Here is a 20,541-nt window from a genome sequence, read left to right as displayed (position 1 = left end):
TTGGGGGTCACTGGAGGAGGAGGTGGCTTCCTGCCCCATTGTTCAGGACTTCATTGTTTCCCAGGAATACTTATTGTGTGTGGGTTTTCAATAACCAACTTGGAAAGCTGTGTTTGTTACCATTATTCAGCAAACAATGCGCACCTACTGTGTGTAGAGGCAGCAGTACAGCCTACCACTGGGGAAAGGGGCCAGGAGTACCATTTCATCAGGGTCTCCAATTTAGGCTTTTGACATTATCTCCAAATGGGGTTTTACATTATGTCAGATCCACTGACCAATTTGATCAAAGAGCCTCCTTGTATATCCTGAAGCTTTTTTCTTATTAACAGACCACTGTGCCTGGGGAGCACTATTAATTATTATATTTTAATAAATCCTATAATTATCTTGTGAGCAGCACAGTTATAATTTTTTGTATTGGAAGCATTCATTTGCTAGACATTGAAAAATATGCCTCAGTATTTGAGATCTTGTTTTGTTATCTCCTCATTTTCAAATATACCAGGAACACTGAAAAAAAAAAAAATCAGGGCTTCTCTTTACCCCTGCTCAGAGCCTCATCTCAGCACAAGGAGCTGGGGACATGGGGGGCACCCTGACTTAAAAACAGTTATTGCAGTCCAACTGCTAGTGCATTTGGAGGAGCTAGCTAGTGGGCTTCGAGGAGGGGCAGGCTCACAGCTGCGGGGACGGGTAGGGGAGGAGTCTTCACAGAGGAGGTAACTTCGGAGCTCGCTTGCAAAGACTGTAGGAGTCTCGGAGGTGGAGAACGAGGCGAAGGAAAGCATTCCAGGCTTCGAGAACAGCATGTGCAAAGTCACGGAGGCGTGAAAGGACAGAGCGTGTTCCAGAATGGTCAGGATTGGGTATGGTTAGAGGGAAGAGTATGGGGGTGGAGAGGCAGGGGGAGGAAGCAGAGCAGGGACAGTCTCTTATGTCCCTTTGCCTGCCTGCCTGTTTGTCTCTGGCTTTGGCTGTGGATCAGCAATGCTGGTGATGAAGTGCAGATTGGGGGGGGTGGCCTGGGGTGAGAAGAGCAGATTGACTCTGCAGGAGGAGAGGGGAGTGGCCAGGATTGGGAAGCTCTTTATGACCTCATGCATTTCAGCTGGTTTTCTCCTTAGAGAGTCAACATTTTCAATAATGTAAACAATTGCATTAAAAATGCACAACAAACTTATTTAGTATTGTTTAACCTATTTAAAGGCATCAAATTTAAAGGCCTATATTCACTGAACATATTTACTGTCTCTGTCCTGTACCGGCACTGTGCTGGGAGTTAGGATACTGCCCCCTCACAGTGACTACAGGGCTGCTGTGAGGATTAAATGTGAGAATGGCTGCAAAACGTAAAATGCACGGGCACAGAGGAGGGCCTTGTCACACAGTGGCCATCATGGTTGTAGGAGAGGTAAAATGCATTACAGATGATTTTTCACCTCCCATCTGTGAGGTGAAATCATGTTTCAAAGTGCATGAACGGAGGCCCAGGTTCAAGTCCAGATTCTGTCTCATAGAAGCAAATTACTCTCTGAGCCTCGGTTTTTTTGGTTTGTAAAAAGAATATAATAATACAGTTCATAGAGACAGAAAGTAAAATAGTGCTTGCCAGGGGCAGGGGAAGGGGGAAATGGGGAATTGTTTAATAGGAATAGAAGTTCAAGGTTTTTTTTAAAATATTCATTTTATTTACTTATTTACTTGGTTACATTTTATTTATTTGGTTGCGCTGGGTCTTAGTTGCAGCAGGTGGGCTCCTTAGTTCTGGCTCGCCGGCTCCTTAGTTGTGGCATGGGGACTGTTAGTTGCGGCATGCACGTGGGACCTAGTTCCCTGACCAGGGATCGAACCTGGGCCCCCTGCATTGGGAACGTGGAGTGTTAACCATTGCTCCACCAGGGAAGCCCCAGAAGTTCAGTTTTGCGAAATGAAAAGAGTTCCTGGAGATTGGCTGCACAACACTGTGGGTGTACTTAACACTACTGGACTTTATGTACACTTAAAAATGGTTAAGATGGTAAAGTTTTTGTTATGTATATTTTCTCACAATTTAAAATTTTTATTTTTTTTTTAAAATAAATTTCTTTTATTTATTTTTGGCTGTATTGGGTCTTCGTTGCTGCGCACAGACTTTCTCTAGCTGCGGCGAGCGGGGGCTACTCTTCGTTGTGGTGCGTGGGCTTCTCATTGCGGTGGCTTTTCTTGTTGTGGAGCACGGGCTCTAGGCGCATGGGCTTCAGTAGTTGCATCACATGGGCTCAGTAGTTGTGGCGCACGGGCTTAGTTGCTCCGTGGCGTGTGGGATCTTCCCGGACCAGGGCTTGAACCCGTGTCCCCTGCATTGGCAGGCGGATTCTTAACCACTGCACCACCAGGGAAGCCCTCCCACAATTTTTTTTTGCACACAAGTTCATTTAATCTAAAACTCACCAGTTCTCAACCCACAAATTTTTTTAAAAAGAACCTAGTTCAGGGGGTCTGAGGATTAGTTGAGACAATATAAAGTACCCCTATACTCATAACAATAGCTAATGTTCACTAGTCAGGTACTTTGTGTCAGGTATGATTCTAATGAATCCTCACAACAGCCCTATGAGCTATGTGCTATTATTACCATCATTTTACAGATGAAAGACGAAGGCATGGATTTACATAATGTGCCCAAGATACCCAGATAGTAAATGCTCAAAAATTAATAGATATTATTTTTTTAATTAATATTTATTTTGGCTGCGCTGCGCCAGGTCTTCGTTGCAGCACGTGGGATCTTCACTGCAGAATGGGGGATCTTTAGTTGCGGCATGCGGACTCTTAGTTGCAATATCCATGTGGGATCTAGCTCCCCGACCAGGGATCGAACCCAGGCCCCCTGCGTTGGGAGTGTGGAGTCTTACCCACTGGACCACCAGGGAAGTCCCCTTAATAGATATTATTGACACTGTCATAGAAAGGAATTATTATCATTATCATGGTAGAATGCACTGTAATTATTGGCATTTCACAGTGCTGTGGGAGTTCTGAGGAACCATCTCTTGTGGCCAGGGTTATCAGAGAAGACTTCGTAGAAGACGTGTATCTGAGGTGAGCCTTGAAGAATGGGTAAGATTTGGACTGGGGTGGAAGAGGGGGAATCAGAATAGGCAGTCACAGTTGGGAAGGGCCATCAGGTTTTCAAGAACAGGACAAATACCTCCCTTAGGCTGGAGCATGAGGGGCAGCAGGGGTGGAAGATAAATCACTAAAGACAGGCAGATGGAAGGGAACTTTGAAAGTCAGACCAGGTATAGCTGGCGAAAATCCACTGAAAATGATTGGGGGAATGATGCTCAGAGCCATGCATGGCTCATGCAGGTAAGGTAGGGACTGTTTTTGTTTGCTTTGTTTATTTGTTTTTGTTTTTTGGCTGCACCACGTGGCATGTGGTTTCTTAGTTCCGAGACCAGGGACGGAACCTGCGCCCCCTGCATTGGAAGCGTGGAGTCTTAACCACTGGACTGCCAGGGAAGTCCCGGTAGGGAGTGTTTTGAGTTGGGAGACCGGTAGAAGGCCTTGGCATCAGCTGGAGAAAAAAGAAGACCTGAGAGAAAATGTTGATGGTGATGGCAATGGAGAGAAGGATTGGGTAAGGGAGAGACTATAAAATGATAAAATGAAGAGGGCAAGGGAAAAGGCTCAAAGATGGTTCTAAGTAATGAACTAGTTGACAAATAGAAAAGACAGAAGAGGGGATTTAAGAAAGAGAAGATGTGAATTCAGTTTGTGATTAATTGTATTGAGAGGGCCAGTGGGGTACTTGGAGTAGATATCCAGATAGGCACTTGGTGACTGAGGTCTCAAGCTCAAAAAAATAAAAAACCTCAGAGCTAAAGACAGAAATTTGGTAGTCTGGATGAGACTACTAAGAAAGACTTCTCTGTAGTATTTCAGGTTTCTGTAACATTTGAAATCCTCTTTTAAACTGGTCATAGGATCTTTTTTTTTTTCTTTACATCTTTATTGGAGTATAATTGCTTTACAATGGTGTGTTAGTTTCTGCTTTATAACAAAGTGAATCAGTTATACATATACATGGTCATAGGATCTTGACTCTGGTTTTCAAGGTCATTTGGCCCTAACATTCCTGGTGAGACCTTCTTTCCTCCATCCCAACCATGTTGCTTCTCTGTTTCACCTAATGTCGTCTTTTTCCTCCTGTAAAGTAGCAGCAATCTCCCTCCCCCTAGGAAGCCTTTCAGGGAGGTAGAGTTAACACTAACTCCCTTGAAGCTCGCACCCTCTTCATCTTTTTTTTTTTTTTTTTCCTCTTCATCTTTGATATTAGGGAGGCGATGGGGTTAAACCATGTATTCTGGCCAACAGCATGTGCAAAGCCTGTGTGACGAGGAGGAATACAGCACGGCCAGTGTGGCTGGAGCATAAAGTGTCGGGGAGAGGCAGAGGCCAGCCCTGCAGGGCCTTATAGGCCCTGCCAAGAGTAGCGGGAAAAAATGGAAGGTTGCAAATGGGGGTGATGGAGTGGTGGGGCAGGGGCTGTAACATGATCAGACTCGCCGTTTTGAAAAGCCTATTCTGGTCAGCGCAGTGGAGAGCATGAACTGGAGGGGGTCCTGGGTGGACACAGGAAGACCAGTGGGGAGGTACTGACACCTGCTGATGTGAATACAGTCTGAGGCCTAGTCACGCTTTCTGTGTCCTTTTGCGAATGTAGATGTGTACTGTATAGATGTGCGAACTGGAGCCGAATTGTTCTTCTGCTGTTTAATCTGAGTCATCTCCTTTGTAAACAGTAAGGTTATTGAGTTTTGTATTTTTTCCTATGCTGTAAATCCTTGTGACACCGGGAGCACAATGGACATTTAGACTGTGACTATTGAAGATCGCCCCAGAGTGGCATATTTAAAAAGCCCAAAAGTAACATTTATTGATATTATTATATTAATAGTGGTTGCTATTTTGTTCTGCTTTTGATTTCTAGACGTTTGGATGGAGGATTAGATAATGCAGAGAAAAATCTGGATGTCTCAGACAGTACTCCTCAAGTGTGGTCTGTGGACCAGCCGCATTGACATCACCTGGGAGCTCGTTAGAAAAGAAGAAAATCTCAGGCCCCACCCCAGACCCACTGAATCAGAATCTGCGTTTTAAGATGATCCCCAGGGGATTCCCACCTATATTACAGTTTAAAAAGCACCTAGGTATCTAAGCAACATCCTTCTATACTTCTGTGGGTAATATTCATACCTCAGGCTTTATCACACCCCATCTGGTGTGGAAGTCTCTACCTGTGGCTTCTTCCCCTGCCAGGCTGGGAGCTCCTGGAAGGTAGAGGCCGAGCACTGTGTATGGCCCTGGATTTCTCATAGCATAAAGCACAATGACAGGAGGCAGGAGACCTGGGTTTCCGTCCTGGATCTGCCATTTATGAGCTGTGTGTGTTGTATCTTCTGTGAGAGGATTTTCAGTCCTTCCAAAGGACCCACCCCAAATCTGACCGCTGAAAACCTGGAGATGGTGGCAGGTTTCTGTACACAGTTTATTTACAGGCTTCATCTACAGGAGGAGGCACTTGGGTAGAAGGAAGAAGGTGATAACCAATTCCGCCAGGGCACGTAAGAAACTTGGGCTGAAGTTACCCCAACAGCTACCCTAAGTGTGAACCAAGGCAGATGGAAACTCTATGAAGCAGGCACTAGTACCACTCCCATTTTTGATGGGTAAGGAAATGGCTCAGAGAGGTTAAGTGACTTGCCCAAGCTCCCAGGAGTTCACAAGCTCTTACGCGTTAGTTATTTTAGAAAACACAGTCCAGGAGCCTCAGCCTGGGGCTGCTGGAAGGCCAGGGACAGTCAGCAACTGAGACCCAGGACAGACCCACCAGACCCGCCCCCAAGGCTTTTCCAGAAGGTTCCAGATTTGCCTAAAATTCCTATCAGCTTAAAAAGCAAGCCAATTTCATCACGGGAGAAACACAACAAGGGCCCTTGTGCACTGCAGACTTCCTCTGTAGCTCAGGCCACAATAGAGCTGTGAGGAACGCATTGCCTGGGCCTGGATGGGTTCCAAGGCTCAGGACCTCCCAGGGGCCACCAAACTTGGCGACCACTGTACACTTCACTCAGAAACCCTCAGCTCAAGATGGTGTGTCCCCTGCCTAGAGGGACCAGGTCTGGAGTCCTCAAAGGCCCCCAAACAAGCTAGGAACAGGGAATAGCAGAGAGTCTGGGAAGAGATGAGGAGTGGGGAAGAAATCTTTCTACACGATGTGGAAGTCCTATCTGCCTAAGCCAAACCATGAGCGAACTGTTCTGCACGTGTGATTCACGGTGGGGTGGGTAAGATTTGAGTCGGTCTGGTGGTTTCCAACTCAGAAAAGGCCAAGAGGTTCAGATGTGAAGGAAGGGACTCAAAGCAAAGGTCTACCAGTCACTGTCAAAGATACGGCACCTCAGCTCTGAGGCTCTGAGTTTCTACAAGAGGTCTGTCAACATGGACTAAGCATTGTACCCCAATTAGCCTCCCCCTATTAGTCAATCACTATTAATAACTGATTATTAATTTGTAAAAGAATTCTCCCTCTGATCCCTAATGCCCCATTCAGAGTTAAGTACTTTTCTTCGTTTTAATTTTTATTTTTCTCCAGTTACGATGGCTTAGTGCTTTCTCTTTGTTCTTCCTCACCTTGTTCACTGAAATCCTGGCTGGTGGTTCTATCAGCAGAACTACAAAACCAAAAAGGCAACAGTGTTTTAGAACTTTCCTTGCCGTGACTCAGGGAGGCTAGAGGCAGGTGGAGGGACATGCAAAGGAAGGTGGGGTCTGGAGCCACACAGACCAGAGTCCGGATCCCAGCTCTGCCATCATTAGCAGTGTGACCCCGAACAAGTCACTCATCTGCATAATGGGATCATAATGCCGATCAATGCAGAAAAGCATATCAAGTAATGAATGGAAATTCGATGGCGGACATGCAGTAGGCTCTCAATTTATGGTCAGAAATAACACCGTGATTATGACTAATAGCTTGGTTAGACTTTAGGTCTCCCACATGGCAATGGACACTACCTGAAAATTTTGTCAGAAGCCATGTAGCTGCCACCTCTAGTGGGACCTGCCTCTCCAACTTCCAAATTCCAGTTTCTCTCCAGGAATCAGGGAGGAGGAGCTGGGTTTGGAGCTTTTGCCCAATAGTAACACAATAGCTACAAATGATTGAGCACTTACTCTGGGCTAGGCGGCATTAACGTATATTAACTCATTTCATCCTCACAGCCACCCTGTGAGATAGGCACCGTCATATCTCTTCCATTTTCACAGGTAAAGAAGCAATTCAGACAGGTTAAATGACTTGCCGAAGCTCCCATAATACTGATAGGTAACAAACTCACAATAATAAGAATGGTGGTTTCTGTGTACCAGGCACGTATGTGCTCAGGGCTTTTTTGTATGGCTGTACAGCTTGTTCACTGCACAAGAGAGCTTGGCCAAAGGGGCAGGTTGGGGCTGAAACTCAGCCCCTGCTCATTGCCAAGCTCTGTACCCTGGTGCAAGGCTGTGTCTACATGGAGGCAAGGACACTTCTTTCTAATTTGACAAAGATACCACATGAGCTATCAGAGGCCCTGTTAATTCTTTATGTGTATTACCTTCTCAATCCTCAAAACGGCTCTGTGGGCTAAGTATTCCCACCCTTATTTTATAGATGAGGAAATCCAGGCCTAGAGAGTTCAGGTCATTTAGCAAAGTCACCTTGTAAGTCATAAAGCTAGGATTTGAGCCTGATACCAAAGCCCATGCTCTAAACCAGTAGGCCATTATACTGGCCCCATCCCTAAGTGCTCAATAAGTGAATAAAAGAAAAATACATAATTGTCTGACTTTTACCCTAAAATACATGGCAGTTCTTATGAGGCCCCATGGCTGTTGAGGCCCTACATAAAGTTGTAGAAAACTCAATCGATCAGGAATGTGGAGTACTGTCTTTCGGTGCTCGAAACTCTGTGACTTTATGCTTGTTAACCATTTCAATAGCTCAATTTCCTCATCTGAAAATGAGAGTAATATTATAAAGGAACATTTCTCCTAGTTGTTGCAAAGTGTGTGTGCATATGTAATAATCGTCACATCAACCATGGGAGGAGAGTGACACGCTCAGGGTCACCCAGCGAGTAGGGCAGAGCAGAGACCTGAAACCAGGGCTCCTGACTCCCAGTCCCATGCTCAGTCCTTGCTAAGTACCTTACAATTTTAGGAGCACCTGCAGCCTGCCCGGTGGCCCAGACATTACACAGCACACATGCAAGTCAGATGGTACTGTAACCGTACATTAACCATGTGACCACACTCAGTTGTTTCAGAAGACGAGGCAGGAAGGAGCACTGTGAAGGGAGTCTTTGCTTGGCTCCCATGCCTGAAAACAAAACCGCTGCCTTTGCAGGGGCTGGGGCCCACCTGGGTTACAGCCTTGGGTAATGTAAGGCTTTTCCAGAGCTGTTCTAGGAGGGGAGGATGACCTGGGAGCGTCTGGGGGCAACGCTGTCTCCTCATCCCTGGCTGTGACCAGGTCCAAAGGAAAGACCATCTGTGGAACCACTTTGCAGAGAGGCGTGGTCCAAATGCAGAGTGCTATTGTTTTTCCTCCCCTCTGTGGATCCCAGGAGGCTGATTCCATCTGTGTTCGAATGACAGACTTGCCCTTCCTGTGATAAAATGCGGGCTGCTGTCCCCACCCCAGCTGGGTGCTTTCCAAAAAAAAACATGCACATACACATGTACAGTGTCCCCACCTCCCCAAAACAACCCACCACTATCTCCAGCTCTGCAGGCCTGCTCTGTGGAGGCTGGCAAGCCCCCCATGTATGAGGCCCCTTTTGGGCTGTGGGCATCCTACTCCTTATGTGGGCAGCATCTGTGGATGACAGGGAAGGAAGAAAGATACAGATACAGATAATACAGACCTTCCAGCGATTGCCACATTCATTGCATAAGACAAAGGTAGTCATGGGCTCATCAGCACTGCGTGTCTGCACCTGAGAGAAAAAGAGAGCAGGGACCACTCATGAAGTCACTTTCCTGCTCTAGGACCTGGTATGGCTCCCACTGTCTGTAGAAGGAGGTCCAAATCCCAGAGGCTGGCACCATTACTCCCACTCCACTTTGGCAATTCCCTTATCACTAAGAATTCCATTGTGTATTCATATGTTTTCCATCAGCTCACTTCCAGTATCTCCCTGGCTCAACCTGACCTTTGCACTCTCACTCTTTGTTGTTGATTCTTCCGAACTGATCTGTCTTCTCTTGCTTCAAGACTCATCTCCTACTGGAAAAATGAACACATCCTATTGGATGTACCTCTCTGATCAGAACTGAGTGAACTGGAAGCAACCTTAGGGATCATCCAGTTTGTTGTTTATTTTACAGGTGGAAGAACTGAGACCCAGAGAGGAAAAGGGATTTGAAGATCATTGGGGATATTTAATATTGTTTTCTAGTTTCTCATCCCCTTAACCAGACCATTCAGGCGCAGAAACCAGGTTTCCCACAGCAAATCCCTGGTATTTCCAGATTTAACAATTGCTGTTCTGATTTTCTGCAGCCAACCCTGGATGGCCATGACATGTAGCAAGTTGTTGCTTTGTGGACACTCAGCTATGAACATGTCAGCTGGAGTCTGTGGAGTGGGGGGAAATCCCCCTGCTAATGGGTGAGTCCAGTAGTGGGCCAGGAGGACACAGCCTAGCACAGCCTTGTCACTGCAGAGCAATGACACCTGAGGAAGGATACCACTGGGGTCTCTCTGTGGAGAGAGAACTTTGCGAATGGGCATTCGACTTCTGGTGGGAGGCGATGCACAGGAGGCATGTCACTCCACAGGGAAACGTGCTTGGAAGGGAGCAGGAACTTGCACACACATCTCCAGATTCCTGAACTAGAATTCTCCAAGAGACTCCTGAAGGGCAAGGCTCACTATTTCTGCTGTAGCCACAGATCCCCAAGGGCAAGGTGCTCTGATAAATCTTGCTTGAGAGCAGATGGGGGAACGAACAGAGTTCTAGAGTGACAAAGCACCAGTTAGAATCCAAGAATATTGGTGCCCCAAGGGCATAACACATACAACCCAGAAACAGCTTTTAAGTCTCAAAGAAGAGGCCTCCACAGCCTCCCACGGCTCCCCATGCCAGGGCAGTGGTCTTCACCCTTACCTTACGACTCGGGGCTAAATCTCTTAGGCTTCACTACCAAGTTGGCTGTATTGCAGGCAGAAAGGTCTGGATCTGGGTTTATTAACATCTCTGCCACTGTCTTTGCCACTTTAGACAAAGCCGCAAAACTTGTCCCCGTCTGGACCTTGGCTTCCTTGTGTGTAAACTGAGCGAGCAGAGTTTTTATTGCTAAGTTCCCTTCCAACCACTTGTGACTGTACAGTTGTTCTGTGCCCTGTGAGTCTGGTCCCTCTTATTCTTGCTTCAGGGCAGGCCAGAACACGCTGGCCAAGCCTCACAGACTCAGATCTGGGTGCTTCTGCATGCATCTTTTCTAGAAGCCACAGATGTATCATGTTGGTGTACCAAGACTTGCCCTTCTCTCTGCAGCCCAGGGTTTTAGCCCTTTCTCCCCGCTGGCTTGTCCCTAAGCTTCTCCTGGCCCCTGTCACCTCCTCCCCCACTGGCCCCTCCCCCACCCCATACCTGGTTATAGGTGCAGTTCTTCTTCTTGCATTTGCTGCACTGGAAGAGGTCGGTGGTGGTGCCGCCTGTCTTGGCCATCTGGTGCTCACGGATGGCCTCTTGGGTCATGGCGTTCCTCAACTCCCTCAGCTCATCACTGGCCATTTCCTGGAGAGAAATGAGTCTGCCCTTCAGGGCCAGGGAGCCCCAGGAGCCCTGGCCCTGTCCCAGCTGGGAAAAGCCTTTATCAGAAGAGTCCCCATTCTGCCTTTGGGTGGAAGGTCAAACTCGGGTGCTCCAACTGGGCCAAGTACAGTAGGGCACATATAGGAGGGTACAAGGCAAACAGCTTCCCCCAGGATCAACACTCTTGTGTACATCTCCTCAGGTACTCTTGTGTACCTTCCTGCTTAATCTGACTTGATTACTGACCACCTGATCTATGATGTTCCCCTTGTCCTTCCAGTCTGGACTTGACCCACTGCCCCTCTGAGCTGGGATCCCTGCCCGGCCAGGCCATTCTGCCTGGTGGGAACCTTGGTCTCGACTATTCATGACTTACTGCTGTTAACCCCACCCAAGCAGGACCTGAAGCTCCTGGGTTCACACAACTAACTGCTCACCTGTGATTGCATCATGGAATATCTTCTTCTATAAGTTCCTACAGAACGGAGCCTCCTGTCTCTCGTCAGCTCACTGTAGGCACTTAGTGTCTGCATTATCCAGGTCCTCCCCTTTTCTGTCCCTCCCCTGGCCATTTGACTTGCCTTGAACGTCTTCCAGAAGAGAGCAGAGAGGGAGACACTCAAACTGGAGAGAGCTCTAGTTAGTGTTGGTTTGGGGGGAGGAAGATGGCTGAAGCTAATTTTTTTCCTTTTTAAGATTTTTTTGATGTGGACCATTTCTAAAGTCTTTAATGAATCTGTCATAACACTGCCTCCACTTTTATGCTTTGGTTTTTCGGCCGAGAGGCGTGGGGGATCCCAGCTCCCCAGCCAGGGATGGAACACACACCCCTTGCACTGGAAGGCAAAGTCCCAGCCACTGGACCACTGGGGAAGTCCCGAAGCTAATGTTAAAAGATTTGGGGAGTTCCCTGGTGGTCTACTGGTTAGGATTCAGTGCTTTCACTGCTGTGGCCTGGATTCAATCCCCGGTCAGGGAACTAAGATCCCGCAAGCCATGAGGCACGGCCAAAAAAAAAAAACAACGAAACTTTTTTTTTTTTAAAGAGGATCTGGCACTGGCTAAACATTTTAATTATTGCCATCTAGCATGACCCCTTGAACTGTGGAGAACAGAGTTGGTACAAAGGTCAAACGAATTTAGTATGCTGACTGCTACATTATAACCACTTGGGTTTCTTGACAAAATGCAGATTCCTATGAATCCAAAACTCTAAGGGCAGGTCCAGGAATATGCATTTTTATTAGTGCCCCCAAGTTATCCTAGTACACACACGAATGTCCTACTGTGTCAAATTCAAGGACTAGGTCCTAACCAATGGCAGGGGTATATACAAAAACAAGTCAACCCCAGGCCATATAAGCAAAAAGCAGCTGACTTTAATGTTGGGGGACTTTCCAGAGCATAATACATTTATTCATTCAAAATGTATTGGATGTCAATTTCTTGAATGCCTTTCACTGCACTGGTGTGCTGGTAAACTGGCTTTGGCTGCAGTGGTGGCTAATTTGTAGCATTTACCGATTTCCATGGTGTAAACACTCCCACCATGGCCATCTTCAAGCTACTAATGTGATATAACTGAATGCAGAGTTGGGAAGAGCTACACATAATCATCTCTCTTGAGCTGGTAGGAGCTGGCTCCAGCCTACCACTGCCTCTAAGCCCTAAGGATTCAGACCTGATTTGGTTCCTGTCCCCAGGTAATGCTAATCTAGTAGAACAGCCAAACATTTAAGCAAGATTGCAAGATAGTGTAGGAGGTACTAAAGCAAAGGTATACAAAGTGTAGGGAAAGCCCATATGGGGGCAGGTAGGCTCATTAAAGAAGCTGACACCTTCACCAGTCTTGAAAGATAAGCAGGACTTCCTGAGGGGGATGGCACAAGAGAATGATAGGTGCCAGAGATCAGAGGACAAGAATAACATGTTTGGGGGAGGGTACTCAGTGTGGGTCAAGGTGAGCAGTGTGGGAGACGTGGCTGTGGGTCAGACTGTGCCAGCTGAGAAATAAACAGGAAATCAACTACACTTCAATTAAAAAAAAAAAAGAAAAGAAAAGAAATAGAGATCAGGAGAACTCTATCCACTTACCAATCCATTTACCTAATTCTTCCTGCCTCATTTAGGAGGCAGCATCAAAGACACACGGGGTCAGTACAGTAATATAGAAAATAAGGTCGAAAATGAGGAAAATAAGTGTAGAGATGACACTGGATCTTCACGTCATGTACAATGTGAATTTGCTAAATATTTGTTGAGTACTTATTGACACACCAGGCACTGGCTTTGACGCTGGGAACAAAACCCCTCTCCTTGTGGGCTGCCAGTATGTCCACTCAACAGCTCTAATGGGTATCTCAGAATCTGCCCCATTCTTTGAATCATCTGGGTTTGAGAGAAAAAGAGAGGAGGGAGAATGAGGGAATCAGGTGGACCAGGAAAGAGACATAAAAAGGGAGTTGGGGAGACACAGGCGGCAGAGAGGGACGTCTACTCACTCACACAGGCATCAGCTGCCCCAGGCTCTGCCTGACGGGAGCCTCTGGCCTCTGAGCCACCGCATAGCAGGCAGCCCAACCCCAAGCTATTATTTTTCTTTTTTCTTTTTTTTTTTTTTTTTTTGCGGTACGCGGGCCTCTCACTGTTGTGGCCTCTCCCGTTGCGGAGCACAGGCTCCGGACGCGCAGGCTCAGCGGCCATGGCTCACGGCTCACGGGCCCAGCCACTCCGCGGCACGTGGCATCCCCCCCAGACCGGGGCACGAACCCGTGCCCCCCGCATCGGCAGGCGGACTCCCAACCACTGTGCCACCAGGGAAGCCCCATCTTTTTAAAAATATTTATTTATTTGGCTGTGTCGGGTCTTCGTTGCGGTACACGGGATCTTCATTGCGGCACGTGGGATCATGCACTCGTTGTGGTGCACGGGCTTCTGTCTAGTTGTGGCGCATGGGCTTAGCTGCTCTGCAGCATGTGGAATCTTAGTTCCCTGACCAGGGATCGCACCTGCACCCCCTGCATTGGAAGGCGGATTCTTTACCACTGGACCACCAGGGAAGTCCCTGTTATTTTTCTTCCTGGAGCAAAAATGGTCCTATATTTCTTTCTTTTTTTTTTTTTTTTAAGAAATTTATTTATTTGGCTGCACCAAGTCTTAGCTGCGGCATGTGGGATCTTTTAGTTGCAGCACGCGGGATCTAGTTCCCTGACCAGGGATCGAACCTGGGCCCCCTGCATTGGGAGCACAGAGTCTTAACCACTGGACCACCAGGGAAGTCCGATCTTCTATTTCTTATAAAAGCTTCCTGCCTAGAGCAAAAGTTGACCCCAGGAAGGAGGGCTCCTGGGCCTCCGTTGCCTGGGTTGCGGGCAGGGGGCTCCTCAGCGGCTGGCATTGGCAGTCCCTGTGGAGGGCGTGATGCAGTCCTGGCTTGCTGCCTTTGGCCTGGTCAGCCTCTTCTTGGGCCTGTGTTGATCACCCGATTCTCTTGCCCTGTTCTAGTGAATAGTCCTTGGATGGGGCCAGACTTGGCCGGTTCCTTTGCTGAGACTTCTGGGGCCTGTCTTTGTCCTAATTCAGTCACCCAGCTCTGTTCTGGCCTCCAGCTTCTGGGAACTTGCTGGGTTTGGCTCACACCTGTGCCTACACCTTGCTCTTGGTTCTCCAGGGCCTGGTTTCCCAATGTTTCTGGAACTGCCTGTAAGACAGTCTCTTGATAGCATTCCCACGACACACACACAAAGAGAAGCAGAGGGACCCCAGAGCCACAGGGTGAGGGCCAGAGAGAAGGAAATGCAGGCTGGATTCCCATCCAAGTCACAGCTTCACCTCACAGGGAAGGATAATACTCTGTTAAGCCAAGTTGCAATTTGTAACTCTGGGTATATGTTGTTATTTGCCTAAAAAGAGCATATATTTTAGATTAAGCCAAAAGATATCCCTGTCCACCTGTGCCAAGTTCCCCATTTTATCCTAAAGCCAGGGCTCTTTGTAAAATTTTGGGTATTTGAGGAAAGCAGCAAACCCTCTTCTCAGAAAAATGTACACGTACATATTACATAACACACACAGCACGCACCTGCATACACTAACCACAGACACCACACACACACACGCTACATCACACAAACCACACGTACATACACATCATGCACACCATAAACACACAGAGGCACACTCTTGACAATAGTTTCAGAGGGTTCCCAGACACCCCAAGGCACACCCAGACTCCAGGACGTCAGTGCGTTTCCCCTCCCCTTCTCTGGGCCGCTTGGATTTAGTAGTGCTTTAGCAGTGCCATTGCCACGTGCTTGCGGGGAATCCCCTGAGTTAGCTCTGGCAGCAAAGAGCCACTCATACCTGAGGGTGTACAAAGGTCTTTCCAAGACAGAGACTCTGAAATAAACAGATCTGGGATCAAATCCTCATCATCACTTATGAGCTGAGGGTGGCCTCAGTTTTCTCATCCACAAAATGGGGATAATATTTCCTCTTTGATAGCACTGTGATGAAATGGCCAGTGAATGGGCCTAACATATACTAATTCCTGGGAGGGCTTTACTTGCCTTAACCTTCTAAACACTTCACATGTGTTAACTCATTCAATCCTTCATGGGATAGCTGTTATTACTTCCACTTTACGGACGAGAAAACTGAGACACAAAGGGGTTAACTGGCTGGTCTAAGATCACACAGCTAAGTGGCACAGGCAGAAGTCAAACCCGGGCAGTTCGGCCCAGGCCCCGAGCTTCTAACCACTGCACATACTTCCTCAAACAGGCTTGTTCCCTTTACCTTCCCTTACTGACCCCTTCAAACTGGGTCAATCCTTCCCTCCTGTAAGCTCCCGTGGTGGCTCTGTCATGGCAGCCACCACCTCTGTATCATATGTATTTGTATACATGTCTGTCCCCGCACCTTGGGCTGTGCTCCATGGAGTCAGGGACTCCGATTCTGGCTTTGGCCCAGAGCTGAGTAATGGGATATAGGACTGAACGAGGCAGAAGAGGGAGGCAGATCACAAGGCAGGGAGGAGAGGGTGCTCCGGGGCCAGACAGCTTGGCTCCTGGCATCGACCTTTTCTAGCTGTGTGCACGGGCAGGTCACTTAAGTCCTCTGAGCCTCAGTATCCTCGCCCATAAGATGGAGATGATAAACATTTCTGTCTCGGTTGGTGTGAAGCTAGAACTGGCCAACACACCGAAGCGATTAGCACAGTGCTGAAGACATGGTAGCTGTGTTCACTGTCCTGATGGTCCAGGGGCCCTGAGGGATGGGGAGTCTTAGATGGTCCGGCTAGGGAAGCCCCTGGTTCATCACTGAGTTACAAGCCACTGCCTCTCAGACTTGGGCAAGGCTGGAGGGGCCCGGCCCCTTGTCCCACCACACAGAGGTCCCGGCCCCTACTCTCACCTCTGCCGTCATCTTGGCAATGAGCCCAGAGGAGATGGCCCCGCTGAGCACGTTCCGCCTCAGGCCGGGGTTCCTGGGGTCCTTGAGGTTGCTGATGCGGCTGCGCACGCGGTTCCGGTACTTCATATCTGTGCTCTTGAGCTCCTGGTAGATACGTGACATAGTCAAGGGCCGGCCAGCCACTTGCAGAGGAGCGCAGAAGGACGGGGAGCCTGTCCCTGAAGGCCGAGGAGCTGCAAGGCCACCTCTTCCTTTCCTTGGACTTTTACAAGTGGTCAGGCACCTTTGTGGCCTCTGACTCCCCAAGTAGGGGGTCTCACTTGGGCATTTGGGGGCTGCATATCAAGGAAAGGAAATAGCCTCCAAGGTGACAGCAGGTCATCTCAAGCGCTGTGGTGTCAGGGACCCCAGGAATGGGCAGCCTGGGTTTGTCTGAGCCTCTTGTGTGACCTCAGGTGAGTCCCATGACCTCTTTTGGGCCTCGGCTTCCTTATTTATAAATAAAAGGCCGTTATGAGGATTCCGTGAGCTAAGCTGCATGAGGCACTAGCGTGGTGTCTGGGGCATGTCAAGTGCTCAACATTTAGGGGCTAAGATGATAGTGATGATGATAGCCTCTAGTTTGAAAGGGCCTCTGGAAGTTGTAAGTCCAGCCATCAGAGGAAAACATAAGATAAGATTAGGGGCCACGTGTCTAAGGCTCCAGGCAGTATTGCAATAAAGAAATCGTTGAGTTTTGTTTACTCTGGTGTTGCCAACATATTAGAGCATAGACCCACCTGCCTGCCCCTCCTCCCTTTTCTCTGGGAATACCTATCGTGGAACCCACTTTGGGAATTGCTGGTCAGAGTTACTTTGCTCATTAATAGATGAAGAAGATGAGGCTTAGAAAGGGTGCAGGCCCTTGCTCAAGGTCACAGGGCACATTCCCAGCAGAGCCAAGGCTGGAAGCCAGACCCTCTCCTAACCGTAATGCTCTCTCCACTCACCCCGCAGGAAGTTGCCCCTGGCCACCGACCACAGTGAGTTATCTGTCCAGACACTGCATCCCAGACAGGCCTCCCCACCCCCCTTCTCCATCCTCTGGAGGACCTCAGGGAACAAAGCCACATTTTCTTGGTCTCCTAAGCCAAGAAGAAGCAGGAAGATGAAGGCTTTGCTGGGAAAAACCATATACAAGAAAGAGAACGTGGGGAATGTGGGAAAATGGACACAGCTGGCTTTCTCAAAGTGGCGGGAGGGAAGGTGGTATTATTTATGTTTTCCTTGATTGTTGTTTGCACAATACAACTATGAAAAGAAAGAATATGCCCTAATCCATTTGAAAGCCAAAATATTTGTTTAAAAATCTGTGTTTGAGATTCTTGGAGGTGGGGATTTGCTTGATATGTGGGGACAGCAGGGCTGGCAATCCTTTCATCAGCCTCTTCCTGAGTCTGCCTCCATTTCCTGAGGTCACAGAGGGGGATGAGGTGGAGTGCAGACCTAGGGATCATAGGCCCCTACCCCCAAGATGAGCATATGTGAGCCCCATGGCTGCCATGTTAGTCCTGGGTTGCTCCAAAGAGGTCGGATCTTTTTTAGGACATAGAGCTTTCAAGCCCCCAAATTTATCCTTCCCCTGACTTCCCACCGCCTAAGAACAAGGAGCTAAAGCGTTGGTGCAGCTTTGATTTCCTGTCCTTCAGAAGAGGGTCGTTCAGAGGAGGGAAGGCCAGCAGTGGAACTATGGACTGGATCATCCACCTTTGTCTCAACTGGGCTTGAAGGTGGAGGGACCTGCTTGGAGGGACAACTGTTTGGGAGAAAACAAAGATGAAGCTCCTGAGAGTTCTGATACCTCATGTTCTGTGTTACTGAATTAACTGGAAATTATGAAAATGTACTTGGAGAGGTGTTAGATTAGCTCAAGAAGTGCTGGTTAATAACTAAATGATGGCGAAGGGAAACTCCCAGATATGTTGAAAGATAATAGGGTGGTTCTCAGGCAGGAGATGGAAGCAGGAAGTTTGTTTTCTGAGATGGCCCCTGTACCTTCCCAACCCCAGCTGAGCCCCTAGGTAGAGCCCAGAAGGCCAGAAAAGGGCCTTAATGGGACACTCAGACCCCTGTTCCCTGGGGATTCTGTTCCCACCCTCCATACCTTTTTGATATGCAAAGCTTTGTCTCCAGTAAAAGGAATTCCATGCATTCATTCAGTGGGGCACAGTGTGGAGGGATTCCCCCTCCAAGACAGAAATCTTGGGAATTCCCCAGTGGTCCAGTGGTTAGGACTCCACGCTACCACTGCAGGGGGCCCGGGTTTGATACCTGGTCAGGGGACTAAGATCCCTGAATGCTGTGTGGTGCGACCAAAAAAAAAAATCTTTCGGTGCAATCGGCCATATCACATGGTAGTCACCTCCTCTGTCTAGACAAGGCTGCTTTCAGATAGTGGAAGCATGGCGCATAAGGGAAGAACTCAGGACATGGAATCCAAAGACCAAGGTTTTCAGTTCAGCTTTGATACTCAGTAGTTCCTGAGCCTCAGTTTCCTCATCTGTAAAATGGGAACAACAGCCCCTGCCTCACAGAGATTATTGCAAGTATTAACAGAGGTAGGAAGTGTCAATTGCCCAGGACACAGTGCCTGGTACATATTAGGGGGTCAAACATGGGAGCTGTTATCTTCAGAGGAGGAAGAGAGGGAAGGGCTGAGCACAAGGAATGCTGTCCTCTCTCCCTGTCTTGACTCATTGACAATGTCACAACCCAGGCACGTCAAGACACAGCCTGAGGACTTCCCTGGAGGTCCAGTGGTTAAGACTTCGCCTTCCAATGTAGGGGATGCAGGTTCGATCCCTGGTTGGGGAGTTAAGATCCCACATGTCCCGTGGCCAAAAACCAAAACATAAAACAGAAGCAATATTGTAACAAATTCAACAAAGACTTCAAAAAATGGTCCACATCAAAAAAAAAAAAATCTTAAAAAAAAGACACAGCCTGTCTGAGCCCTCAGGTTCTACAGTCACATTTTCTGAGCTCAAATCATCCCAACTCTGCCACTACTATTAACTGTATGAGCTTGGGCATGTAACTTAGCTGCTTTTAGCCTCAGTTACCTCATCTGTAAAATGGGATTAATCCCACAGGGAACCTACCTTGTGGGATTGTTCTCAACGTGAAATGATGTACTGCTCGTAAACAGCTTATCAAAAGGCCAGCAGGTGCCAAACTTAATAGATGTTAGCTAGAATTAAGAACTCAGGTTCAGGGGCAGAGCAGGGGCCTATGCCTGAGTCCTTCCACTGCCCACTCACTGTCCTGGATCCCTTGTACTTGGGAGACCTGCCGCTGGACAGTTCAGGCACCCACAGCCCTGGCACAGCTCAAGGATATGGTCTTCGATTTCTGATGCCATCTTGTCACAGTTGACCCCATAGTCCTTGTAATCGTCTGAAAGAGATTCGGGAAACACAGACATCAGCTGGAGATGACCTTGGCAGTGAGGCCTGCTTGGACAGGGGACTCTAACATCCTGTACCACTTTCAGGGTGCTGAGAAAGACCACCTCTCCCTGACCTTGGGAAGCCCTCCCTCCCCCGTCCCTGGCCCAGGCCCTCTCACCGTCCGCCTTCAGGGCTGCAGAGAGCATCTCCACACACTTGTCCCGGACAGAGTCCCCCGTGAGATAGCAGGGTGCCAGGACGCAGACAGAAGGGGCAAAGGTGGGGCTCGAGGGGCTGCTGGGTGTTCTGGGAGTCTCTCCTTTCGATTTGCCACTGTTTGATCTGAGGATGAAAGTCAGTAATAGACATTTTGACATTAAGTGAATAAAGCATTTACTGAGCACCATTCTAGATGTTTTTATGGATGATCTCCTTTAATCCTCATAAAAACCATATGAGGAAAGTACTTTTTTTTTTTTTTTTTGGCTGCACAGCATGTGGGACCTTATTTCCCCGACCAGGGATCGAACCCGAGTCCCCTGAATTGGAAGCGTGCAGTCTTAACCACTGGATGGCCAGGGAAGTCCGGAAGGTACTGTTTTAGGCACTTGACAAGGATCATCTCATTTAATCTTCCTAACAGCCCCACGAGGTCTGTACTATACGTAGCCCCATTTTAGAGTTATATTTTAAAGTGCATTTTAGAGAGATGCATTTAAAATAATATGACAGGTCACATATCTGGAAACCAGAAGAACCAGAATTGAAACCCAAGAGGGTGAACTCTGGTACCCAGGCACTTAGCCAACCACTGCGCTCTACTGAGAGGTTACAGAAAGTGTAAC

At 48.1% G+C, this 20,541-nt stretch overlaps 1 protein-coding gene and 1 non-coding gene across 3 annotated transcripts in view; both read right to left on the bottom strand.

The window, feature by feature from the left end:
- Window positions 1-5,396: 5,396 nt before the first annotated feature.
- The window catches only part of TCEA3 (transcription elongation factor A3), a 36,862-nt gene continuing 21,717 nt past the window's right edge, over window positions 5,397-20,541 (bottom strand). The window contains exons 6-11 of one of the 2 annotated variants that reach the window (XM_029227119.1): window positions 19,875-20,038; window positions 19,647-19,703; window positions 16,269-16,423; window positions 10,689-10,835; window positions 8,958-9,029; window positions 5,397-6,722 (exon numbers count right to left, since the gene is read on the bottom strand). In XM_029227119.1, coding sequence (XP_029082952.1) covers window positions 6,714-6,722; window positions 8,958-9,029; window positions 10,689-10,835; window positions 16,269-16,423; window positions 19,647-19,703; window positions 19,875-20,038 — 604 coding nt within the window. In that variant the 3' untranslated portion in view covers window positions 5,397-6,713. Of the gene's footprint in view, window positions 6,723-8,957; window positions 9,030-10,688; window positions 10,836-14,286; window positions 14,756-16,268; window positions 16,424-19,646; window positions 19,704-19,874; window positions 20,039-20,541 lie in introns of those variants that run through there. The other variant, XM_029227120.1, reaches the window with a different exon arrangement.
- Window positions 14,057-14,129, bottom strand: TRNAG-CCC. Its single transcript has one exon. It is a non-coding gene; the product is annotated as a tRNA-Gly (tRNA).

Source organism: Monodon monoceros, unplaced genomic scaffold, assembly GCF_005190385.1.
Source record: "Monodon monoceros isolate NGI ecotype Baffin Bay Population unplaced genomic scaffold, NGI_Narwhal_1 Super_Scaffold_18, whole genome shotgun sequence".
Taxonomy (NCBI): domain Eukaryota; kingdom Metazoa; phylum Chordata; class Mammalia; order Artiodactyla; family Monodontidae; genus Monodon; species Monodon monoceros.
Note: the sequence above shows the minus strand (reverse complement) of the source record. Positions and strands in the feature narration are given on the sequence as shown.